General features: G+C 51.6%; 2 protein-coding genes across 3 annotated transcripts in view; one reads left to right on the forward strand and one right to left on the reverse strand.

Moving 5' to 3' along the window:
- SARNP (SAP domain containing ribonucleoprotein) overlaps window positions 1-501 on the forward strand; it is a 51,813-nt gene extending 51,312 nt beyond the window's left edge. Inside the window, exon 11 of the mRNA XM_061204700.1 lies at window positions 208-501. Within this exon, the coding sequence (XP_061060683.1) occupies window positions 208-249 (42 nt within the window). The 3' untranslated portion in view covers window positions 250-501. The remainder of the gene's footprint in view (window positions 1-207) is intronic.
- Window positions 502-4,533: 4,032 nt separating this feature from the next.
- GDF11 (growth differentiation factor 11) lies at window positions 4,534-14,188 on the reverse strand. 2 transcript variants are annotated; one of them, XM_061205213.1, is made up of 4 exons: window positions 13,750-14,188; window positions 8,427-8,824; window positions 7,516-7,897; window positions 4,534-5,933 (listed from the first exon to the last, which is right to left on the reverse strand). In XM_061205213.1, the coding sequence occupies exons 1-3, from the start codon at window positions 14,186-14,188 to the stop codon at window positions 7,517-7,519; spliced, it is 1,218 nt and encodes a 405-aa protein (XP_061061196.1). In that variant the 3' UTR covers window positions 4,534-5,933; window position 7,516. The 2 variants fall into 2 exon arrangements, with proteins under 2 accessions (XP_061061196.1, XP_061061195.1); XM_061205212.1 differs by lacking the exon at window positions 4,534-5,933 and having other exon boundaries at window positions 7,374-7,897.
- Between the last annotated feature and the right edge of the window lie 11,535 nt (window positions 14,189-25,723).

A 25,723-nucleotide genomic window follows, 5' to 3' on the forward strand; every position in this document is an offset into this window, starting at 1 on the left:
TCCTTATTCTCCTTTCCCATCAAACCAGCTCTAACTGGATAACTAGAGAGATTCAGACATTAAATCTCTGGCTGCCAAGCATAAGCCTGGCTTTCCCTCCTTCTTGGACCTTGTGACAGTCCATGTGAGTTTGGATTAAAGCAGCCAGGAACCCAGGCCACTGTTGTCTTGCAATCTAATTTTTTTCTTCTTGCTTCTTCCTTATAGGCAAAGAAGAGGAAAAGAGCAGAGCGCTTTGGGATTGCCTGATGAAAAGCTTTTGATGCTTTCTGTTCTCCAGTGGTTTCCATCTCTTCGACTCTTCCTGGTCACATATATACCTAAATGCACAGTCATGTGCCTAGGTCCTGCCTTGCAGTGAGGGAGCATGTACCCCAGGTACATCCGTGAACTCCAGCAGCAGTTTGACTTACTGCAGTTCCAACTTTAAGGTTTTTGTTGTTGTGTTGTTGTTTTTTAATTATTATTTTGCTTGTTAATAAAAAAAAATAGAAAAAAGAACAGTGTGTTTTATCAGGTGCTCCTTTGAGTTCTTAGTGCCAGATTAGACCAGATAAGGAGAGCTTCAGGGGCAAATATTATAGCAAATTAGCCATAATGCCTTTATCCTTTAGAAAAGAGAACAAGGAAAAGGATTGAGTATGTCCCTTTAAGCCTATTTATTTACTTCTCTCATACTCACAGGCATCCTTTTACTTCTTTATCCTCCATGAAGAGGCCAAGTTTCACCCTGAATCTTTGCTTCAGCAGGTTGACATGACCCACTGGAATAAGATAGGGAGAACACTGTGGGTTTTAGGAGGTGCAAAGGATATAAACACAAGGACTAGTGATTGGTAGTCTATAATGGAATGGAGTCCAGAGTCCCTCCCTATTCTGGAGTCCGGAAGGGCCCTATTTTCAAGAGTGACTTGTCTGGTTTCAGTCGAAGCCAATATGTGGGATCCTGTTGGTTATGCAGTTCAGGAAAGGAGATTGGCTGGGTACCCCTCAGAGCTAGAAGTATGGGGATTCAGAGTATGACAGGATGTCAGAGGTATTAAGCATTATTACCAGATCATTGGGAACGTAAGCTGTGGACTGGAGGCTTCTATTTTCTAGTCAAGCCTTATGCTAGTTTAGTTTGTCTTCTATTGCAGAAATATACTTTTGCAGTTTTGGTGGCAATGTTTCATAGATACTACTAAAATCCATTTTCCTTGCTGAGCCTCCTATTTAGAAAGATTTGGCTCTCCCTAAGCAGGGTTGCTTGTTTGCATTTGAAGTTTCATGTAGATCTGAGACCTGCTACTTAATCTTTTTGGACGTGTTGGTATAGGGTTTCTCCTCTTAATCTTTACTTCTGTACATCTATATAAGGTTGGGTTTTGTTTGGTTTTCTGATAATAAAACTTAAGAGCTTGGCACCATACCTGAAGACTTTGGTCTCATTATCAGATCCCATGTTGCTGTGGTGTAATTCCTCGTTCCCATTTCTACTAACACCTCTGTCTGGTTTTGTAATTAATAGAAAAGTAATGGTTTGATCACCTTCCTAACAAGAATCTCTTTCCACAAAGTCTCTTTGGTTGCTGGAGGACAAGGACCTAAGTTTAGAATGAGGAGATCCAAAGATTGCCCATTTGTTGTGAATTTTGCCCCATTCTGAAACTTTGGAGAAATGAACAAAAAGGAATGCCGGTTGAAGTTCTTCCTCCTATCATCTCTGGCCTATACTGTCTGCCTCCCTTTTCTTCAGGCCCTGATTCTGAGGCTAGCTTTTCCTTTCTCTTACTCTGTCTCTCTGAAAACAGAACCAGAGAGAATTAGTTCAGTTCTGTAGCTTTACAGAGATCATAGATTCAGGAAGAGTTTTCTACCCAAAATAAAAAAGAGGTAAAGGAATAGAGCAGATGCTGATAATGGAGTGGAGCACTAGGTCCTTCAGAAGTTTTCTTTACTTTGTCTCCTTATCCTCTATAATGTTCCAGAAAGGTATTCAGCCTCCCCACCCCCAACCCCTGCCCCCAGGATTCTCTTCCTGAAGCCTAATCAGTCTTTTCCACACTTAAACTCGCTTTCCCCATATCTTTGACACAGTGTTTCTCAATTTGTGTGGATTTTTTACTAGCCCTTTTCATCCCATTCCAGCAGCTGTTCTTATGTTGGTCAGAAGTCTCTCACCTCCAAGCCTGATCTCACCAGATCCTCCTCTTCCTGTCTCATTGTAATCATTCCACACATACTTTTTGAGTGTGAATAGTTCAGGATGCCTATGTCTTTTTTACTAATTCAGTCTTAAAATAGTAAGTCCCTTGAACGGCAGAACAGGCATCCAAGCTTGCAGTTCTTTATCTGGGATCCAAGTACCCTTCCTTCCTGTCCCCTAGTCTCTTTAGTGTAGCTAATCCGAGATCCAGATGTAGTTAGCTGACTTCAGGCTTCTTTTCCCTGTTGTGAAGCTGTGACATTCTCTGCATACCTGGAAGCTCTTAATGAGGGAGTCTATAAAGATGCGGAGGGAACCAGCTCCGTCAGCTGTAAATCTGCACCTTTTTATGGTTCTCTAGGATCATTCTTTTGCTCCACCATCACTCTAAACTGCCCTTCCCCCAACCCCAAATCCTGGGAACTTAACTTCTGAAGATACAAGGCTAGAAGCTTCTGTGGGGATGAGGGCTATAAGGAAGGAAGATGTGAATAAGAGCAACACTTCTTGGTGTTGAGTCCTGTTGCCATATCTGACATGAGAAACAGATTAGGGGGAAGGAAAGACCTTATATAAGTAAGTGAGAATAGCTATTTTTCCCTGTTCTCTTTTATGAGGGCCCCTGACATTGTCACTCACCTCTGATTATTGGAATCCACCAAAATCTAATGTCCCCCCCTCTCTTGCAACATGTCCACACTCTTCTTGTTTTCCCTTCCAAAGGGACTGAAAAATGTCAGGTTTTACAACTTTGGGGATCCTTTTTGAGCCCAAAGTACTCCCAGCTTTCTCTTTATTTCTTTTCCTTTCTCAGTTGTCCCAGCCTTTAATTTTTCCACCTCTCAGATCACTTATTAATAGATTAGAGTGAAATATTGTATAGCAACTACTTTGGTGTAATTCCTTGTTCTACCACACTAGCTCAACTGGGTCCAAGACCCTGGGCAAATTACTTAATCATTCTTGACTCTTTTTCTAGACTCTGTGCCAATAGCACCCCTATTGTGAAGGTTGCCGTGAGAATTGATGTTATCATATTTATGTATGGTGCATAATTTTCTTACCATAGTTTGCAGAGTAATCATTCAGTAATTATTGGCTCTTAATTTTACTAGGTGATTTACAATAGAAGTATTTTCTTTTCCTTGAGTAGGTTCCAGCTAGAGGGTAGGGGTCTGAGTGGGCTAGTTTGTAAGTGTGTATGTGTATGCATACCACATATGCAGGTGCATTTGGGGGTTCAGACAGTGGGAAGAGGTAGGAGGAGTCCCAATTGCTCCCTTACCCCCAGCTCACTGGCAGGAAAGCTGACGTTGTGGCTGGGGGCATTGACTTCCCTGCTTCTGCCTCACTACACACCAGAAGCTCTAAGTGCCACTGCCTGCTGGTTCTTAGCTTGGGGCCCCTGACACAGGCAAAGACAGAGTATAGGTCAGCTTCTCATCCATTAGGTTGCAGGATGTTTGGGGATAAACGTCATCTTGCAGTCTCTTCTGGGTGTCCTCTCAATGTAGGAAACAATGAGCAATGGAGGGGGAGGAACCTATTTTTAGCTCAGGCCAAAAGGTAGGGATAGATGGAGATAAAGCAGTTCATTGGGGAGAGGATACAATATGTAGCACTTCGGTCCTCCCTCAACTTGTAGTTGGTCTGAGGTGTAGCTGGTCTGAGGTGGGGTCAATCTGCTGACAGAACTGACCGGACAGGGAAAGCATGGTGGCACATTGAACCCACATTGTCCCCCATTCTGGATCAGATTGATGTTATGGAACTTTCCTGTCTTGTTTTCAGTTATAAAGCAAGATTCCTTTGCTACCCCCCACTCTCATGCCCTGGGAAGTATGCTCCAGGTATATGGGCAACATTTTTATAGTAGAATCAAAGAATACTTAAGATGCTTAACCACTCTTGGTACACTGGAAGTTCAAAGTTGGGTTGGTTTGTGGACTTTGTTGAAATTTTGTTGAGGAAACCTAGGGTCAGGGAACTGCAGGAGAATAGGATAGATATTAGCTGAACCATCTCAAGAGGACTTTTAGATCTTCTGTTCTGTGGAGGCTGGGAGAGGGTTTTGTAGTCTTTGGGACTGTTTAGGATCAAGCCTCCAGTAAAGCGTTGTACTAGGTTCCCTTTCTTTCCCGTCCTCTGCCCAAACCTCCCTTGCGCTGCATGTCCCAGCCCTCATCACAAATGACCCTAGTGTTCATTGCTTCAGAGACCCCCATCTTCTTAGTCCTTGAGCACAAAGTTTCATTCTCCCTCAGATCCTCTGCTTCCTGGTCTCCAAGGTGTAAACATGGCGCTTGATTAGGGAGAAGAGCTCATCACTGAATTCTAAACTCTTTGACTGCTTTTATTTTTCTTTTTTCAGGTTCAAGTGCTGGATTGTGTCATGTGACCATCCCAAAACTCAGAGCACCCTATGGCCATCTTTGCCCTCTGTCACATAACTTGAAAACTGCCTGATGGCCTTTTTGCAATGGTTCCCTCCAGGAAGCCTTGATCTCAGTGAAGAAGTCCTTTCCCGGCATTCCAGTGCCCCTGTCAGCCCCATACTCCTCAGACACCCTTAACAAACAAAGGCAATCACGCACACGGTGTAACAAATACACAAATAATAATTACACTAATTATGATCAGAGGGGCACTGGCCAGGTCCACACACATCATAAGGTGGGAGAGGGGAGTACTAGTTCCCACTAGGTTGCTGGGCTGTACCCCCAAGCCTCTTTACCCAATGCCTCTTTGGGGGTGAGGAGGACCAGGGGAATGAGACTTCAACTCATAGATTTATGTTCATAAGAGAAAGACCCTCCCCCAAAGGTCTTTATTTGGTGGCATTAAAGGGGCATATTCTAAGTGTCCCCCAAGTCTAATGCCCCAGCTCTCTAGAATTTGTAGAGGGAAGTCACCTGATGCCTATTGCCCAGCCCCCACCCTGTGCCAAGATCAAGAGACACGGGCATTTGCCCTTGGAGGAGGCGTCTTCTGTTCTTCACTTCTCTGTTCCTTTCTTTCCACCAAGGAAATGTGAATGGTGTTGATGGTCAGGTGTATCTTGTTCTCTAAGATTGGGGCATAAGGAATGATGAAGAACGGGGCCAGAGAGGAGAGGCTGGGGGTTAGTATAGCTGCTATCTGGGAGGAGGCAAGTTGAAACACTTAACAGCCCTTGCCCATTCCGGTACCGAAATATCTCACTTTTTCACTGTGGGAATGGGAATAAGATGTCAAAACTCACCAACATCACCTTTCCAAGGGTGGCCACATACCTTTGCCCCTTCCACCAGCTGGGCCAGGCAGGAAAGTCATGCTGTTGGGAAGAACAAGCCTTCCAGGTCAGCTCTCCAGCTTGGGCTTACTTTAGTTCAGTACTGTTTGCATCAGACCCACGACTGCTGGCTCTACTTAGAGTGACTATTTTGCTGAAGGTTCTTTCCCCCTCCTCTCCTGACATCCTCTAGGCTCTTGCCTGGAGCCATGAGGTATGGATAGGGTATGGATCAGGAGGTTCTCAGCTCCTTGTCTTCAGGCACTGTCCAGCTGGGAGGCAGAGGGGAACTTGTACTCTGAAGCCTGTGACTCCTCTAAGCCTCACATCTCTTCACCACTACTCTGGTGCCCTGGTTATCTGTCCCACAGCGAGAGGTATTTTATGTCCATAAAGTGCCCGTGGTAAGTGCTCAGAATTCATCTCTTGGCTGTGGCGGGTGCTGCTATTTCTCATTCCATCGAGGGGAAGAAACTGAGGCACAGTGAGTCCAGAGGAGGGTGGGTCAGGATTGTGGGAGGAATGAATAGGCCCAGCTAGTGACCTGGAGTGGCAACCAGTCCCTGCCTGCTTCCTAGCTTTCCAAACCAGGGAGTCTCCATCCTTCCCAACCTCTGCCCTAACTGGCCTTGTCAGGTGCTTTTCCCCACTTGTATTGTCCCCTCCCTGCTGCCAGGTACTGCTAGATTCCAAAAATAAAAGATAAAAATAATTATAGACACTCTGCTCCTTTGTTCTACCCCCTTCCACCCTGAGCTTTGGGGTTGGGGGACTAAAATGTCCCCCTTCCAGAATCCCTTCCACCTTGGTCTGCTGGCTCTATTCCCTAGCCCAGAGCAGTGATTTGGATTCAAATGCCCTGTAACCTTCAGCCTCCTTACAACTCCTTTCTTGACCCCTCCTGACCCTTCCCAGACCTGGGGACTCTGGGCTCTCTCTACTCTTCTTTTTATTGACCTGAAGATAGAGGCTGGGAGCAGAGGCATTCCACAGGCTCTTTGGTCTCTCTCTTGGCTGGGGGGAATTTGGGCATAAGCAGGCCACACCTGTGCCTAAGTCAGTACTGTGAGGGTAGACCTGAGGGTTAAGTTTCGTGGCTCTCATACAGATACTGGATGTTGAGCCCCTCCCTCCCACCCCCCACCCCCCACCCCCCCAGCTCCTAAACCCTAACCTCTTACTGTTTCTGTGACTGCTGGAGTTCAGTTCAACCCGTTTGGCTCAGGAAGGTTAGGGTGATTTTGGGTTGGAAACTTCCATGTGTCAGCCCTCTTGCCCTCTACTCCCATTCTCAACCCTGGAAGCTTTAAACAAGTGCTTAAGTAGGTGAGTATTGAGGAAGAACAGGGTTTGGGAGATAAGGGACAAATAGGGCACAGTGGGCAGGGGCCCATCTATTTCAGTAAAGCCAAATACCAAAAAATGAAAAGTCATAATAAATAAATAAATAAAATTCCCAAATCCTCACTTTTGCCCCTGCCCTCACTTCCCTTCCCCCAGCCACTGCTGGAGGGAGAAAGGGAAGAAGCTAAGAATGGGTTTTGATTTCCTCTCTTACTGAGAATGGTAGTCAGGGGATCTCCCCAGACCATACCAAGCCCCTCACCTTGCCAGTGGAAGAAAGGAGGCTTGGTGTGGGGCTTTCTCAATACTCCATTTCTGTCTCTTTCTCAGGGTTTATCTCTGCCTAGTCTCTGTCTCTTCTGCATCTCTATCCCTTTGCCTTCTTCTCACTGCTGCTCTTTTTGTTCCTCTGTCTCTATTCCTCTGCACTACCTCTGTCTCTACGTCTCTCTGTCTTCTTGCCAAACCTTCTCACCTCAAACCTCAAAAACTCCCCACCTGACCATGCCCCCTCTTCTTCCCCCTTTCCCCCAAACCCCTCACCCCTGAATTCCCCACCTGCCTCCCTCGGTTGTATTGCACACTGCTTGGGCAGGGAACAAGGTGTGATGTTCATCGGAAGAGGTGGAGGGAGCTCTAGGGCCTGGGGGGAGGGGTCAGGGCTGGGGGTCTAGGGGTAGGGTCTGCTGGGGAGGCATCCTCTGTCCCCCACCTTAGGAGCAGCCACAGCGATCCACCACCATGCCAGGGATCTTGCCGTAGATAATCTGCTGCTTGTCATTGAAGTAGAGCATGTTGATTGGGGACATCTTGGTGGGGGTACAGCAGGGCCCAGCAGAGCCTCTGGGGTTAGCCTGTTGCACCAAGTGGGTGTGCGGATACTTTTGCATGAACATGTACTCGCACTGGCCGGAGCAGTAGTTGGCCTTGTAGCGTTTAGGTGCGATGATCCAGTCCCAGCCAAAAGCCTCAAAGTCCACAGTGAGGGGGTATCGGCAGCAGCGGGACTCACTTGAGTGCTCATCGCAGTCCAGGCCCAGGTTCCGCCGGGACCGTTTTGTGTTCTCTAGGACTCGAAGCTCCATGAAAGGATGCTGGGGGTGAGGGAGAGGAGAAATAGATGTGATAGAGCCTTGCAGAGCTCTTACTCCCTGTTTCTTCTCACCTGCCCCTCAACAGGGGCATCAGAACAGAGACTATTGATTTCTCAGCTTCTCCAACGCTCCCATCCCCAGCCCGTCTTTTACCCACTTTTCTTGCCAGCTAGCCACCTCTCCCTCAACTCACCTTCCCCAATTCTCTCTCTTCCGGCAACCTGATCCTCATCAGCCCCTTGGCCCAAGGTCTCAACAACAGCCCATCTTTGTTGTCCCATGAATCTATTTACTCAAATAGATTTACTTCACCCCAAATCTAGTTTTCAACTGTTGCCCCCCTTGGATCTCTGAAAAGTGATAGCACCCCATTACCACCACCTAACTCTCCTCTAGAATCAGCTCCGGGCCCTAGAAAAATAATGCTGGTCCCCAACCCACTTTACGTTTCTGGTCTACCATTTCCAACACCCCACCTCCTCAGGGCCAGGTTATACGTATCTGCCAATATCTCAGGCTCCCTGCTCACCAGCCCCTCGGCTCCCGGCCCCAGGGAGGTGACAGCCAGGTCTGTGCCACTGGGATCAAAGGCGTTGATCTCGATGCCCCAGTTGCTCTGTGGCTGGCGGAACCAGCTATGTAGTACTTGCTTGAAGTCGATGCTTTGCCAGTGGCCGGAGCGTGAGTGCAGGTCAATTTTGAGCGAGCGGATACGGATGTGACGCCGGCCTCCGCCCCCTCCCCCTGCGGTCCCTTCCCCAGTTAGGGGTTTCAGTCGCAAGATCTGCAGGTAGACTGTGGCTGGACGGGGCACAGGCCGGAGATAAACCCACAGCTGGGCCTTCAGTACCTTTGTGAACATCACCTTGGGGCTGAAGTGGAAATGGCAGCAGAGAGGGCTGCCATCTGTCTGCACCGCAGGGTCGGCTGATAAGAGAGAAGGGGGCACAGTATCAGCACATGGTGTCTGTGGAGGGGGACGCTGGCAACTCAGACTCCTCAGCCTGTGTTTTCCAGTTCTTTACCCTTCTTCCCTGCCTGTCTTCTTGACTACCATGTCACTGGTACCTAGAACAGCAACCCCTGCTCTCCCTGTAAGATAACGGCTCTATCAGGCCTTACTGATCTACACTCCTTAATCGGTCTGCCCTAATGCAGAGGTTCCTCTCTACCAGATAACCTGCAAAGATAGTTGTTAGGGAATTCTTCCACCTTCAGTCTTCCCTTCCTCCAACTTTCCCTAGCATGTAGGGCTCCAACTTTTCCTGAACCTTTGATGCTCTCCATAAAAGCCAAAGCTCATATCACACCTGCTGTCCTCAGGTCACCTTGCCCCATTTCTGCTCTGTTTTGTCTGGTGGCCAGGTGGAGCCCGGCACAGCCCCCAAAACAGATGGCCTCAGGGAATGGATAACCCAGGGTCCAGATAGGGAGCATGGGCTAAATTTATTCCATGAAGTAAACCAGAATTCAAATCTAGGCTTCTTCCATCATTCCCACCAGAAATAACACACCCAAAAGAATGGAACTACTCAAGCACTCCCCATACATCTGACTGCTCAGTCCCTTGACCCTGAGAAAAGTTCCCTCAGCTGCTGCTTCCTCATCACCATTAATGCCTCCACTTTTAAGAAAGGGAAGAACTACCTCCGTGTATTTTTTCTCCTACTTTCCCAAAGCATCAGAAATAGTATTCAGCACATCAGATCAACTTTAATCAGTCTTCTCGCCCCTAAGCTTCCTTTGGTTTCTCAGTCCAGTGCCAGTGAGTCTTTACAAAGGTTTAACATCCCAACTTTACATTTTGGCCAATTTCCCCTTGTTTTGGATAATAAACTGACCCTTCTTGAGTTTAAAGGACGATTCTCAATATCTGCCTCTACTTCCATTTCAGCTCCTCTCAGTTCCCCTTTCTAATCTCTTAAATCAGTTGGGAGTGCCCTAAATTATGTTTCTATTGGATATTCATTCTCACTCTAAATAGCCTGAGAAAGAATTGGGAATGAGCTTCCAGAGCCATGTAAGGATGATCAGGAAGTCCAAGCCCTTATGTATCATGCCCAGGTCTGCATAATCATGGAGAATTTATCATCTGTTGTTTCATCAGCACTCCCCCACCCCCACCCTAGGAGAAGGAGGATACTTCAAGTGAGATGGGGGGGAAAGTACTTAAAGATCTTCACATATTCAGGACACAAGACACAAAGTTCCTTTGCAGCTTTCCCTTGGTTCTTTTCCAAAGTCCCAGGGCACTGGTAGTCCAGTTATCCTCCAGCTGGAGCTTCAGTGACAGTGCAGTGGGGTAGGGTTTGGGGAGTGGAGACTGGGGATTAGGAGAGTCCCTGAGGCAGGGTAGCTGCTGGTGAGATGGAGAGTGACAAGCAACAATCCAAATAGCGTGCTATGCCTAATTTCAGTATAGGGATTGTTTTATTTCCCTGCCTGTCTTCACCATTAGGTACTAATCTCCATGAGAGTAGACACTGTGTCGATGCTGCTTCTGTTTTGCTCACCATTGTAGCATTATTGCCTCCCATAGTACCGGGGCAGTGTTCAGTAAGTGCACGCTGAATGAACTCCCTAAACTCCCAATCTTAAATTATATAGGCAAGTGCCTGAAAGTTCTTCCCGGCATCTAAACACTGTTCTTTGACTACAGTTGAAGTGGGTTTAATCACTGCCTGACTCATTAACCAGTATCTGACCTTATTCACCAAGCTTCTCAGTGATACAGATAATAATCCTTGCTTCATAGGAGTGCTGAGCATTAAATAAAGAATGTGAAAATAGCAGTAGTTTCTCAGTTGGTTTATCGTTAGTTTTCTAAACTCTAAACATATGTCCCTACGTAAGTTGACCCAAGGCTTAGTAATGGGGGACTGGGCTCCAGGGCCCCATCTCTCTAAGTCTTTGGTTCCTTCAGGCAGAGTCCCCCATCCTCACCCCCGGGAATCACCATACACTTCTCCCCCACTGGATATGAGGACAGTTGGTATCACAAGGGGACAGGATGAAGACATTTGGAGAAAGAAAAGGGAAAGGAGAAGAAACAGGGGACTGGAGATGGTGAGGGAGATAAGAATAGTGAAGAGACAGAGATGAAGGCATGTTAGAAGAGACTGACAGAGAAATGGAAAAAAGAAGGAAGAGAGTGGAAGATCATGGTAGGGGGAGAAGAAATAGGTTTGGGAGCTGGAGAACACTGGGAGAGGAGGAGGGATGCAAAAGGAGTGAGTGGGGGTTAAGAAGCTGAAAGGAGGGAAGTAGCTAAGACTAGTGGGGTAGAGAGAAAGGATGGAAGGAAACAGAGGGAGGAACAAAGAAGCAGGTAGAGCCACAGAGGGAAACAAGGGGCTTGAGAGAGTCCCCAACACACACACAGGCCCAGCTCCCAAAGGGAGGGGAAGGAGCCACATCTGTGTTGGATTGATCCGGGTTGGTGGCAGGCAGCAGGTCAGGTTTAGTAGGCGGCTCTGTTCTGGAGAGAGGTCATTGCACTATTTTCAGCAAAAGCCCAACCCCCTCTCCGCTCACCACCTCCTCCTCTTCCCTCACGCCCCACTCCCAAACACCAAACACACTTTCCTTACTCCGGCTGGAAGGCCTAGGGGCAGGAGGTTGGACTGAGAGGGCAGGGGCCTCTTGGTGTAGAGAGGAGAGAGAGAAACTGAGGGGCTGGGCTTGGCTCCCAGAAGGGCAAGGGGGCTGGGTTCCCAGGATGAAGGCTGTGGTGGGAGAGCCTGAGAGGGTGGAGGAACTAGGGCAGGCACTGCAGCCTAGGAGAGGTGGGGGCTGGGGTCCAGGGTTGAGGGCTGGGGGAGGGGAGGAAGGGGGAGGGGAGCGGAGGCCATCGCTGCTGACAAACACCTCCCCCGATTAGCAGAGCACAAGTCTCTTATTAAAGCGGGTCCCTGGGGATTAGACTATAAAAGTCTCTTTTTCCTTTTCCCCTCTCTCCCTCCCCGCCCCTCGGCTCCCCCTCCCTCCCTTAAGAGCTCAGCTTGGCTCTTAAAGGGGACGTACAATACCTGGATGGAGACCCAGTTCCCTAGTTATCCAAGTCCCGGGGTGGCAGGAGGGTAGAAGCCGAGGTGGGACCCCACCTGCTGGTGTCCTTCCCCGTCCTCCCCAGCCCCTGAGTCTAACCAGCATTTCCCAAACTGTGTGTGCAGTGTCTGTTCACTTCCTGCATCCCCATTACCAGAGCTAACTCTGGGCTCAGGCCTATTGGTTAAGAGATGCTAGGGATAGAATGAGCAAGGGGAAGTCCTCAGCTCCATCACTCATTCTGGAAATCCTCACACACTGCACCACACAGACCAAAGTATCTTTTTCCTCTGCACCCTTCACCTTCTTCCAGCAAACTCTTTTCAGAATCCCTCTACCACTCTCCGTTTCTAACTCTGTTGCTATCCCCGCCCCCACCCCTGCCCTCAGCCAGCCTCAGACTGACTCTAGCTTCTATAAAGCAGAAGCCTTAAGAGCAGAAGGGAGACTGAGGAACTCAAGACCAGATCCTAGGCCTTCCCACCCCCCACCCCAGGTTAGTTTCCTAGTCCTCCGAGTGTTCTTTACAGCCCTGACCGGTACTGTGGAGTTAGGGTCACAGAAAAACTGGTGGCAGTGTGAGGCACTCAGCCTCCCAGATGCACGCCTGGGTTCCTGTGCCTCTCCCTGGGGGGCGGGCCACTAGGACTCCCCTCAGCCCCCAGCTTTTTATGACCCATCTGCCAATAAACCGGTCTCCCCCTCTTCTGTTCAGAGCCATAAAACCAAACAGTTGTGGGGTCGGGGGCGACTTGCCAAACCACTAGGGCATAAGGGAGGGCCTGGATCCCTAGAGTTGTTGGGATGGGGGAGACCTCAATGGGGGAGGGGAAAAGGGAGTCGTCTGACCTTAGGGGGGAGCTGGGGGGTTTCGGGGGGGGGGACAGTGTTGGCCTGGATTTTCCAGGCCATAAAATTTCAAAGCAGCTCAAGTCTATTAACATGTTCATCTTCCGTTTGGCCAGGGACTAGGATGCCTGGGTCCCCCCCCTCCCCCTCCCCCCATCTATTGCTTTCTTTATCCCCCTAGGTCTTCCTCTCTCTCCTCAAGTCTGGCTGCGGCTAAGGGCACGTGAACATGGGATACAACACTCAGGTTTGAGCTGCCAAATGGGTGCCCTTAGCCCCAGCGCAATGGAGTTGAGTTCTCTGAGCTCGGTTAGTACCAAGAAGGCACAGCTTTCCCGGCCCCTTGGGAGACCTGGTGTCAGAAGGGCTCCCGATGGGACGGGTGCCAGCTGGGCTGATGGGAGAGATACAGGGCTCTGGGATCTCATTCCTGGGAGAAGGAGAGGAGCACTAGGTTTTCTGCAGCCCGGGGGGCGCGTTGCAAAGCCCAAGGTGGAAGGGGTGCTGAGTTGGTGACAGGGCCATTGGGAGGCGGAGAGCACGGCAGCCCGGCTGGGACTGCGGGGGTTCCGAAGCCTCCCGCTCCTGTTCTCCAGCCTCTCCACCAGGGTCCTTCAGGACTGAGTTGCTGTCCCTTCCCCTCTGCTGCAGGGGGACCCCAGCTTCCCCGAACCCCCCCCCCACACACACACACGGGTGGGAAGCGGTATCTCGCAACCCTTTCCGTTTGCCCTCTCACCTCCGGGAGCGGGGCGTGCACACAACTCCGCAGCCCATCTCCACAGCTCGAAAAACTTGTGGAGCAGCCCCCGCCCCCCAATCCATCAAGTTTTCGCAGAAAAGGCTTTCCGGCCGGAGCAACCGGGAGCTCCCCGCTTCGGAGCGGGAGCCACTCACTTTCCCGGAGCCGGAGTGGGAGCCAGCACCCCACCGCTCATGCCCCGCCTCCCACTTACTCTCCTGGGCCATGCTAATGACAGTCTCGGTGGTGGCGTGGTACTCGTCCTCCTCCAGGAAGTCCTCGGGCTGCAGAGCGTCGCCCTGGAAGTCGTGCAGGTCCAGGATCTGTTGCAGCGGCGGCGCCTTGGGCAGCAGCTGCTTCACCACCTCGCGGCTGATGTTGGGCGCCTCCTTGAGCCGCAGTTTGCTCAAGATCTGCGACTTGATGCTCTCCAGGCGCAGCTCGCGGCTGTGCTGCCGCCACACGCACACGGGGCAGCCGTCGGGCTCGGGCGCCACGGACGGGGCCGGCCGGCTGGAACGCTCCCCCCCGGCCCCCAACGCCGCCGCCGCCGCCGCCGCCGCCGCCGCGGGGCCCTCGGCCGCCTCCCCCCGGGGCCGCAGCTCCAGGGCGAGGAGCAGGAAGCCCAGCAGCAGCGGGGCCGCGAGCACCATGCTGGAGGGGAGGGGTGGGAGGACTGGGGGGCGGGGACGCCGGAGTCCCGCGGGGAGGGGGCGGAGGGAGGAGGGAGGGAGGAGGAGGGGGTCCGGGCGGCGCGGGATTGGGGGCTGCCCGGCCGAGGGGGGGCCGGGGGGGCCGGGGGCGGCGGGCGCGCGGGCGGGGCGGGCGGGCGGCCGGGGCGGGCGGCTGGGGGGGCCCGAGCCCGGGCCAGGCCCTTTATAGCCCCGGCCCCCGTGTCGTCAGCGGCCGCGATTGGCTGCGGAGCCAACAAAAGAGGCAGCGCTGTCATCCGAGGCGAGAGAGGGAGCCGGAGAGAGCCGAGGAAAAGAGAGAGAGGGAGGGAGCGAGGGCTCAGAGAGACGGAGAGACAGAGATATTGGGGTGGGGGAGAGGAAAGGAGAGATAGAGAAAGTCAGAGTCAGAGAGACCAAGGAGAGACTGAGAGATAAAGGGGGGAAGACACAGACCAGAGGCACAGAGATAGAGTGGGAGGAAGCGGAGGGAGAGACAAAGGGGGGGGGGAGAAGAGGGTCAGAGGGGGGAAGACACAGAGAGGAGAGACTTAACTAGAGACAGAGAAGGAAAGTGACAGGCATAACTAGTGGGGGAGTCACGAGACAAAGAGAGGGGAGAGAGACTAGAGGGAGGAGAGAGGGTATGGCTAGACAGGGGGAGAGCTGGAGGTCTACAGATCCAGACCACAGGAGGTCAGGGGTGCATAGAGATGGGAACAGGGCAGAGGAGCTGATGGTACGGAGACCAGAACCCTGGGAATGAGAGAGGGAGAGAAATCAGGAGGGGGAGGCGGGGGAGGCCCAGAGACTGGGCAATACCAAGGGAGCCCCTTGGTAGACACAGAGAAGGCAGACACAGAGGATCAGGGGAAGGCAGAGATGGCAAGACAGAGACTCCTGAGGGAAGAAACAGAGACAGCCCAGTGAGGAGAGTCAGCGTTGGTGGGAGCATTGAGAGCCCAAGGGGGAGGAAGTGAATTTGAGCCCAGAGGAGCCCCAGCTATCAGAAGTAGCCCAGTACCAGAAGTGGGGAGGGTGTGGAGGGAAGCATCAGGCTGGGCTCATCAGGGGGATCAAGAAGCAAGAGATGGACATGGGGGTTAGTGAGAAAGAATAGGAGAAGAAGAGACCAGGGACAATCTGAGAAGGTGGAGAGGTGGTGGGAAGCCCTGAGACCAGAGGAAGACTTAGAGCTGGGAAGAATATGTACTTGAAACTGAGGATTGATAAGGGGATAAGGGAGTCAGTAGGCTGGAAAAGGCAGGAAGTGGGGACCACTAGGGGAGGAGTGGGAGGAAACAGGGCCAGAGACCACTGTGCTTGCAGAGGAATCTGGACCTCTGGATTTTTGGATCTGCAGGGTCTTGAAAGTCTGAGAAGGGGCTTGTAGTTGCAGGGGTGAGGATGAGAGAGAGGTCTGCCTTCAGATGCCTTAGTTGGAGAAAGTAAGTCCCAAGGGGAGAAACCCAGATGTAGGACCAGCCCTAGTCTTCAGGTGTAACCCTGGGTAAAGCCAGAGGGCAGAGTATAAGAGTGCCAAGGTATTAAAATGCTCCTGAAGTGCTTAACTTCTGGTTCTGGATACCTCTTCCCAGACCTCAGTTTCTTCAGGCTGATTTCTTGAGTCTAAAGCCCTAGAGGTCAATAGACAAATAAACAGTAGATTGAAAATATTTGAGGGGATCAGATCAGATCTTGCTTGTTTCCTGGCACACACACAATGTTTACTGAATACGTGGATGAACATTATTGGGCTTCTAAGGCAGAACAGAGAGACATTGGTTTCCGCTTTGCATTAGATGGAGCACTGGGTGTAAGGACAGAGTTGGTCTGGGGAGCTGGAGTGGAATGAGGTTAGAAACTGGGCGTCCAGGTGTGAAGGAAGAAGGTTGGATAGGGATGAGGAGGACCAAGCTGAGGAGCTTTGAAGAGATGATCCATTCCATGGATAGCAGGAACTAAGACTGCAGCAGAATGAAAAAAAGCAAAAAACCCAAAAATCTTAGACAGCTGGTTCCCTCCAAGACACGAGCATCTCAACATTTCATCAAGTTTTTTCATCTATAAAATAGGATCACATTGCCTGCCCTCAACTGGCTGTGAGGATTACACAACAATCAATTAATAGTGGCCTTCATGGGCTTCTTTTTCATGATTATTTGCTTTCTTTTCTGATTTCCCAGAGCAGTGATTACCTTCACCACATATTCTGGCATATCCTGTTCTCCAAAATGTTTCTCTGATGTGATTTCCTCAGCAAAATTGCAAACTCCTTGAGAGCAGAGGTGGTGTCACCTCTTTCTCCCTCAGAGGAGGTGGCCCAGCTTTCACTTCCCTACCAAACATGTAGCTAGCGGCAGGTCTATGAGAGATGCAAAGATAAGTAAGACTTGGCCCCCTTTTTCAGGGGCCAGATGCCTCCTTGATATCGCCATCTGGACACACCCTCAAATATCATAGATTAAATATGGTAAACAGAGAACTTCTCTCCCCTGAACTGTGCCCCCATCCTGCTCTGTTTTTAGTGAATGACACTCAATCATCCAGGTCAAAAACCTGGATGTAGCCTTCACCCTCTTTCTCTTGCTCATTTCCGAATCTTTGCACAAGTTGTTTCCTCTTCTTGAACAACTCCCCTTCCTACCTCCACTCCCTCCCTCCCCCCCCAATTTACTCTTTCTTCAGGTCTCAGTATAGACGAGATTCTGGACATGTCTTCCAGGAGTCCCTTCCTGACTCCCAAGACTAGAGTAGATGCTACTCCTAGCTATACCTGCACCATCCTGTGTGTCACGGAGGTTAATCACATAGCTTCTAGACTCAAACTAGGCTGCCTGGGTTCAAGCCCCAGCTCTCCCCCTTTTCTGGCTGGGTGAACTTGGCTCTATGCCTCAGATTCCTCATCTGTAAGGTGGAGATAACAATACTGTACCTCTTTCATAAAGTTATGAAGATTAACTGCCTGACACACAGTTCTAAATGAGATAATTAGTCATTACTACTACCCAACTTATCAGCCTCACACTGCGAGACCCAAGAGAGCGGGAGCTTTTTTCACCGAAGTATTCCTTAACTTTGAATAAAGAATGAATGAACCCTGCTCACTGGCTCTGGTCAGAGCCAGGTTAGGGAAAGAAAACTGTATATTTATGGCCATAAGGAGTTATGGGTATCTGCCAAATACTAGAGACCAAGAGTCTGGAACTTGTGAGACAGAAAGGATTTTCTGCCTCCTGGCTTCCTCCCGCGGGTTACAGGACTGCATTTAATCCAATGAGTGGGCAAGACTGCCATCTGGTGGTCAAATCTGGAATTTCTGCTTGGAGGTGGGTCTAAAACGACTTTTTTTTTTTTTTTGCATACTTTGTGTATTTTCACTTTAGATTTCTAGTCCAAGAAGTTCTATATCATAACGTATTAAGCCTTGTTTCTCTCTCCACCCCCTCCTAGATCTTGCCTCTTTCCTTGAGTTCCCTCTGGCTTGGTACTGTTGGGTTCCCTTGAGTTGCAGGTAAACCTTGGGTGGTCTCTTTCAGGAGCTTCAGACTTCCAGCTGCCCTAGACCCAGTCCCGAGGAGGGGACCCTGATGGCTTTACGGAAAAGGAATTTGGAGAGATGTGGACATTTAGATCCTTCCTCATCACAACACTAGCTAACCAGGGTTTAGGGCCCCGCCCACTGCCCTGGTCTCCCAGGCAACTGTCTTCCTGCCAAGGGTGCCCCTCTCCCGGTGTTACCCAGGCAACCTTCAGGCCCGCCTCTTTCAAGGTCCTGACTGGTTCATAGCAAATGTGGGTTGGGGCGTAAGGGAGGCACTGAGCTTTGAAGGGTGTGAGCTGCTGGGAGAGAAGCAGGGATGAGGTTTCAAGAGCTGCTGTAGGCAAGAGGTGCTTGTGTAGCCCTGGGTAGAGGGTCCCTTATGTTACATCCTCAGGAAAAGGAACTGCAGGTCCCAGGAGCTGGTCACCAGGGTTCGAGGCCAGAGACACCTGGACCACTTTCAGGGCTGCAGACCCCAGCAAAGGGGAGCCACTGTGAGGAGGAGGGGCTCCTGCTATCCTGCACTGCTACCATGCACCGAAACTGCCTTGTCCATCAGAGCTGGGCTTAGTGGGCAGTAACTCATGACCTCTAATCCCATCTCTTCTTGCTTCGTCCTCCTAAAGACCCTGTTACTAGGGTCAGTGGACTCATTCCCTGGCACTGCAGGTCTTTCCAAGGAGGGGAAGGGCTGGGCCATTGAGAAGCAGCTGGGAAGGGGGGCTTCCCTAGGAGGGGCTTTCCCCTCCTGGCCCTCCCAGCAGGAGCCTCAGGGAATGTGGTGTGGGGAGGCTATTCTGGGCTGGGGAGAGTATGTTTGTGGAATGGGCCCCTCCCAGGTCCCTGCCCACAAACCCTGAAGCCCTCAGAGAGAACCTCCCTGTGTAATTACCATCCTCTCCCACACCACTGTTCTAAACCCTATAATTATCCTGCCTGGATTGCCTGGCAGGCCTGTTAACCTCTTTAACCCCGGGGCCCTCTAGGAGAAGTTGGAGGTTGGGAAGAGGGAGCCAAAGACTTAGTGTTTTGGAGGGAGGGGGTGGAGATGGGTGGGATACAAGTGGGGAACCCTGAGAATCACTAGGACTCACATCTTCCTCCAGCGCCCCTGCCCCCATCCGCTCCCCCTACTTTCTCAGGGCAGGCCCAGCCCTCTCAGTTCTCGGTGTGCCCTCTCTCTACCTTCACTCTTGGTCTCCCCAGGCCTGCCCACCTCTTCCTGTCTTTCTTTCCTATTGCTCCTTCTCCAGGCCCGTGGTGGGGTCCTGCTGGGGGCGGTGGCCAAGGCTGGCCCCATGGCCCAACTATGCTGGCAGGAGGCACCACTATTCCAGCTGTTGGTCAAAGAAAAGGAGGGGTCTGAGCACAAAGTCTGCTTCTCCAGGGACTTCAAAACCCTGGTAGATGTGCTGATCCAGCCCCAAGGAACAGAAACCTGGGCTAACCACCCCGCCCCGCATTGCCTCTTTCTCCTTTCTCGCAGATTCATTTCTTTTTTATTAAGATTTTTTTTTTTTTTTGATGTGGACCATTTTTTCAAAGTCTTCATTGAATTTGTTACAATATTGCTTCTGTTCCATGTTTTGGTTTTTGGCCGCGAGGCATGTGGGATCCCAGCTCCCCGACCAGGGATGGAGCCCGCACCCCCTGCACTGGAAGGCAAAGTCTGCACTGCCAGGGAAGTCCCTCTCCCAGATTCTTGTCTGCTCCCTCTCAGGAGAAAGCTTAGTCATGCTGACTCTCAGGTGGAGACCACTGCACTCCCGAGCAGGTCCTGGTCCAGAACCACACAGCAGCCGAGCTCCTGGCCCAGGTGGTTCATGGAAGACCAGGGGCTTCAGCTGCCTGTCCTGCCCAGTCACCAGCTGGGCATCTGGATTGACCCTGTTGTAACAGTGACACAGGCTGGGGGGAGGCTGGGACAGGAGTCAGGCAAGGGTAGGGAGGAGGAGGGGCCAGAGGTCAGGGGCTGGGGGCCGCAGGAGCAGTGAAAGGAATGGGTAAGAATGGGGTCGAGAGCTGAGGATCCAGCCTGGCAGCGGGGTGGGGGTGGGGTGGGGGTGGGAGGGGCTGGAGCTGGAACTCTGGGCCAAGGCCAAGTTGAGTAGGAGGAGCTAAAGGAGGCTGGGTTGTCCCTCCCAACCCTTTCCTTGGCCATCTCAAGTGGGGTGGCGTCCAGATATTTCTCAAAGCGAAATCATCTTAATTCCCATGAGTCTAAAAACAGGGTATGATCAAGACTTTATCATTCTTAAGGTAACAAAATTGATCCCCTTCATTCTCTTCTGACCCTCACAACTGCCCTGTGAGGTGAGGAAGGGAGTAGTCTCCCTCCTGCCTAAGTGGGAGAAAGCTGAGGCTCAGGGAGGGCGAGAGTTTAGTCCAAGTCACCCACTCACGTGGGGCAGAACGTGTCTCTCACCAAGGCTTCTGACCTCAGGGCGCTGCTTGCTGACAGTGAACATGGTGCACCCAGCACCGGAGCTGGTGTGTCAAGACCCTGTTTCTCATCTGCAGGTGGTGCCTGAGTCAGTGGCTTCATCTCTCTGAGCCTTACTTTCCTCACAGTGAGGAGGTAAGCTGACTTTGGCAATGATGATGTTCTCCTGGGTACCACGGCGCGTTGACCTAGTCTTGCCCAGAGTCGGAGTTGGCCGCACAGTGACTGGAGGCCCCTCTCTATGCCCACAGACTCCAACAATCAGAACATCTCCAACCTTGCCCTTGTTTTGATCTAACCCTGCCATCTGGGAGCTGCCATCAAGCACCCATGCCTCCCTCCTATCCAAAGCTGGGGCCTCTGGATTGAAATCTCAGGCCCCCAATTCAGACCCAACCTCTTGACCTTAAGTCCCAGCATCACCCTTCCTACCTTCCCCAGTGAAGAGATGCACCCTTTTCCTTTCTCTCTCCCATCCCTGTCTCCTCCCCTTCTTTCTCTCCACCCCCTCCTTCATGTCTGTTTCCCCTCTCCTATCCCCCAACCTCTCCCTTGTCTTCCACCCTCCTCTATTTGCTCCTGTATCTCTGTGCCCCTCTCCAACCCTCCTCAGCTCTTCCCTCTCTTTCCTCCTCTCCTTCCCCATGCCTCCTGGCTCCTCTACCATGCTCCCTTGCCCCCAAGGGCTTCTGCAGGTAGAAGTTCCCAGTTCACTGGGGCCTCTACTACCAGGGCGCCTGCGTCTTATCTCTGAGCCGGCCCCTCCCCGTGGGGCTCAGGCAGGGGTCCTGCTGAGTGGAGGGGAGAAGGTGTCTGCAGCAGGCGCTGGACTCTGTACGGATCTGAGCTTTGGGAGGCCTTGGGCGCTGGCTACAAGCTACTGTGTGTTGCACTGGGTCTGGCCGATGCCTACATGCTCTCAGATGGCACCACCCTTGCTTGGGACACCTGAGGCCCCCATGCCCTGCTGCTGGCCCTGGTTGGAGAGCTAGAGGGCAGCCTGGCTCTGCTGTGTGGGCAGGGGACAAGCCCACTCCAGCTCACCCACCACCAGCCAGTGCCAGGCGCTGAAGGTACAGAAGCTTGAGCTAATCAGGTGGCTTGGTGGCATTTCTGGACACTAGCACTTGGAGTTGGTGCTGAAAGCTCTGAAGGATGTGATGTGAAGGCCAAGTCTGAGGTCAGCCTCCTCCCCACTCAGAGGTACACAGGGTTCTATGCCTACTTCCCAGGCTAGCGGGGTAGGCCATTCTTTTTAAAAAAATTGTGTTAGGGACATAGAGAACAGACTGGTGGTTGCCAAGGGGGAGGGGGTCGGGGGAGGAATGGAGTGCGAGGTTGGGGTTAGCAGATGTAAGCTTTTTTTTTCCACTTTTTTTCTTTTGGCCTCATCGAGGCATGTGGGATCTTACTTCCCCGACCAGGGATCAAACCCGTGCCCCCTGCAGTGGAAGCACAGAGTCCTAACCACTGGACCGCCAGGGACTTCCCCAAGCTTTTATATGTAGAATGGATAAACAACAAAGTCCTACTGTATAGCACAGGGAACTACATTCAATATCTTATGATAAACCATAATGGAAAAGAATATAAAAAAAGAATGTATATATATGTATAACTGAATCACTTTGCTGTACAGCAGTAATTAACACAACTTTGTAAGTCAACTATACTTCAATAAAAAATTGTGTTAAATAAAATTAAAAAAAATAAATAATTATGTATACATAACACAAAATTTACCCTTTTAACCATTTTTCAAGTGTTCAGCGGCTCTAAGTATATTCACGTGTTGTGCTACTGTCACTACCATCCATCTCCAGAACTTTTCCATCTTTCTGAACAGAAACTGCATACCCAGTGGAACAATAACTCCCTATTCCTCCCAGCCCCCGGCAGCCACCACACTACTCTCTGTCTCTATGAAGGTGACCAGGCATGGACTTTTCTTGCCCTCTCCCTTCCAGCTCCACACAGGTCTGTTCTCCGGGGTTTCCCTGGCCCCATCCTTTCCTATCTTCCTTGGCCCCATTCTTTCTCTCCCATTGCGTGACCAAGCTGCTGCAGTACTCTGCACTGGCCACAGTTTGCTCCCTGCCCTCCCCCTGGCGTTCCTCTAGGAGGGTCCCATTCTCCTGACCTTCACCTCAGCTCCACACCTGCCTACCTGGATGCCTCCACTCCCCGCTCAGCAGGTGCTTGGGATCCTGCCCTGACATTGCTCTGGAAAAGGCCGCCCCATCCAGTGGCCTTCTCTGGCATCTCACCTTTCTTTACTATTTGGCGCTTCTGGCCACTGTCCCCTCCTCCTGTCATGGAGTTCTCTTTTCTCTTGGCCTCTGAGAGAGAGAGGAAAAAGCACGGGCTTTAGAACCCCCAGAGATATGGGTTCAAATCCTAACACTGCCCTTTACCTGCTTGGACTCTGGGCACATCACTCCCTGTCTCTGAGCCTCAGTTTCCTTATCTCTAAAACAGGACAAATCATACGGACCTCACCGGGTTGTCAGGAGGATTAAATGAACTCATGGCTCTAAGTGCCCAGCACAGTGCCTGGCAGAGTGCAGGGGTCCAGCTCTGCAACTTCCTTTCCCTTTCAGCTCCTTTACTCCCCCATGTTCCTTAAACATAAGGGTTTCCCAAAACTCTCTGTTTTCTTCTCTTGCTCTGGCCTTCACCCATCTATGGATTTAGATATTACTTTATATATATATATATATTTTTTAAATTTTATTTATTTTTGGCTGCGCTGGGTCTTTGTTGCTGCGTGTGGGCTTTCTCTAGTTGCGGCGAGCGGGGTCTACTCTTCGTTGTGGTGCGCAGGCTTCTCATTGCGGTGGCTTCTCTTGTTGCAGAGCACGGGCTCTAGGCGCATGGGCTTCAGTAGTTGTGGCTCGCGGGCTCTAGAGTGCAGGCTCAGTAGTTGTGGCGCACGGGCTTAGCTGCTCCGCGGCATGTGGGATCTTCCCGGGCCAGGGATCGAACCCGTGTCCCCTGCACTGGCAGGCGGATTCTTAACCACTGCGCCACCAGGGAAGTCCTAGATATCACTTTTTATCTCCAGTCTCTACTCCTCCCTCCCGAGTTTCACATCCCCAATTCCAGGTGGGACATCTCCACGCAGCTGCCTCTCGTATGCCTCCTGCCTTGGGTGACAACCACCTCTCCCCTGGGCATCCAGGTTTGGAAACTCTGAGTCATCTCAGACTCTTCCCACTTCCTCTCCTGCTCCCACAGGTAAGCAGTCACCCCATTCTTTGATCTTCCCTCTGAAGGGCCTTTCCAAGGATTTTCCCCTCCTTTCCCTGGTTCTGGCCTTCATCAGCTCTCCCTTGGACCATGATGTGCCAGCTACCCTCCAGGCACTCATCCCTCCTTTCACGGTAGGGCCAATCCCAAGAGAGTTCACCCTCTCCCCTCTGCCTCTAGAACACACCCCACACAGCCACTAGGTTCTCAACAGTCCTGTCACCCAGACTGTCTTCTTCTTTTGCTTCATCTATTGTTTTATGAAGTATTCCAAAATAAATTACAGACAGGACATCTCACCCTTAAATATTTTAGTATGCATCTTTAAAAAATAATTTTCCTAATCATACTATCATCACAGCTAACAAAATTATTTTCTCATGTCTAATCCTCAGTTTATATTCAGATTTGCCTAGCTGTTCCCAAAATGTCTTTCACAGTCAGTTTGTTCAGGCAAAGATTCAGTCAAAGACCAAGCATTATACTTGGTGGTTAGGTAGCTAAAGTTTCTCCATCTTGACTTCAGACCACCTTCCCCCACTTCCATCTGTCACCACATCCTTCCTCAGCCCTGTGAGCTGGCCAACCCCAACGTGTCATGGACTTTTTTTTTTTTTTTAATATTTATTTATTTATTTGTCTGCGCCGGGTCTTAGTTGCTGCATGCATGTGGGATCTAGTTCCCTGATCAGGGATCGAACCCGGGTCCCCTGCATTGGGAGCTTGGAGTCTTAACCACTGGACCACCGAAGTCCCCATGGACTTTGAAAACTACTCCTTTTTTACACTTGGCCCTTTCCTTGTCCCTGGAACGGAGCGACTACCCTCTTATTGTCTAAGGTCACCTGGGAGCGCACCACCCACCTCTGTGAAATCCGTTCTTTTTCTTTCTTCTCTGGGGCAGAGGCACCACCTGTCCCTCCCTCTGAGCTCATCCAGCTGCCACCAGGGGTTTCTGCCTCTGTTCACAGTGTGGGCTCGGTTCTGCCTGCTGGCAGAGGACAGGGCCACCAATTGCCTCACCTCGCTGGCCCTGCGCCCGGCACGTGCCTGGCAGAAACAGATGAATACTCCTTTCTTCAGCATCTTTGCTCCTCCTCCACAGCCTGCCTGCCGTGATAACTGGGAAGCAAAGTCCAGAAGGGGCTTGGTGTGTCTTGCTGGAAGATTGTGATCCTGGAAACTGGTTCTCAGCCCAGCCCAGATCTCCTTCCTTCTGCTCTTACAGTTTCCTTCCTTGTGTACACATACCGAAGGCTCAGGAAACGGTTCTTCAGGCAGGACCAGAAGAACGTAAGGGGTGGGGTCCAGGCCAGGGGGGCAGGGGTGTGGTGGTTGGTTCTGTTCTTTGCTTGTTCACACAGCTCCTTCTGGGGACCACCATGGCCCACAGGGAGGGAGGCAGCTTGAGACCACCCCCTCACCTTCCAGTCCTCTCCTGGCCTTGCCCTCTGGGCTGTCCGCTAGGATGGGATGGGGAAATCCGGGGGATATATGCCATGCCCGCCTTAGTGTCCTCCCCACGCCTCCACCGTTAACAGGCTGATCCAGGAGGGGTGGGAGCTGACCTCAGCAATCCTCTCCCAGAGGGAGGGACCTGACTCTGACGTGCCATGATTGGGTGGAATGGTGCTGGGAAGGGCTTCCTCCACTTCTCGGCTCACTACTCAGGAGCCCTAGAAAATGGAGAAGGGACTAAGAGAGAGGGACAGGAACACCCACTCTAGGACGCTGGGGGACTCCCAGGGTGTGAGGCTGGGGACTTTCTGAAAGTTTATTCTGCCCCCACCCGATTCCAGAGAGCCAGCAGCGCCCTCTGCTGACTCGGGGAAGGGGTGGAACGGAGTTGGAGCGAGAGGAAGGGAGTGGGCTCTGGGTGGAGGATGCAGGCCTCTTGAAGACCATCTTGTCACCTCGACTCAGCTCTGCCGCCCGGCCGGGCGCTCAGAGAGTAACTTCGGGCCGCTCATCCCTCCTTTGGCTCTCACACGTCTCCTCCGCTTCCCTGAGCCAGAGAGAACCTGGCGGCGCCGGGTCCCGCTCTCCTACCCCGAGGTGGCCCCCTTCTGGCGGCGCCAGAAGGGCGCCAGGCACCCCGAGGTCCTGCCCTGGGCGTCCTCTCTTTGCGGGGGTGGGCGCTGTCTTACGGGTAGGGGCCACGTGGCCTCGACCGGGCTGGGGGCTCCGCCTTCCCCACGCGGGCTGAGTGACTCAGGCCGCAGCTGTTCCCGCGTCACATGAGGGAGGCTGGGGCCACTCGGCGGGGGAGGGGGCTGTGGCT

The sequence above is a fragment of the Eubalaena glacialis genome, chromosome 11, assembly GCF_028564815.1.
Source record: "Eubalaena glacialis isolate mEubGla1 chromosome 11, mEubGla1.1.hap2.+ XY, whole genome shotgun sequence".
Lineage (NCBI taxonomy): Eukaryota > Metazoa > Chordata > Mammalia > Artiodactyla > Balaenidae > Eubalaena > Eubalaena glacialis.

Excerpts from the sequence above, each read along its gene's own strand:
- GDF11 (XM_061205213.1), bottom strand. The coding sequence starts at position 14,188 with ATGGTGCTCGCGGCCCCGCTGCTGCTGGGCTTCCTGCTCCTCGCCCTG. Across the intron at positions 8,825-13,749 it reads CATTAGCATGGCCCAGGAGA|CCGACCCTGCGGTGCAGACA; the intron begins GTAAGTGGGAGG and ends CTCTCTTATCAG. Across the intron at positions 7,898-8,426 it reads GGCCGGGAGCCGAGGGGCTG|CATCCTTTCATGGAGCTTCG; the intron begins GTGAGCAGGGAG and ends CCTCACCCCCAG.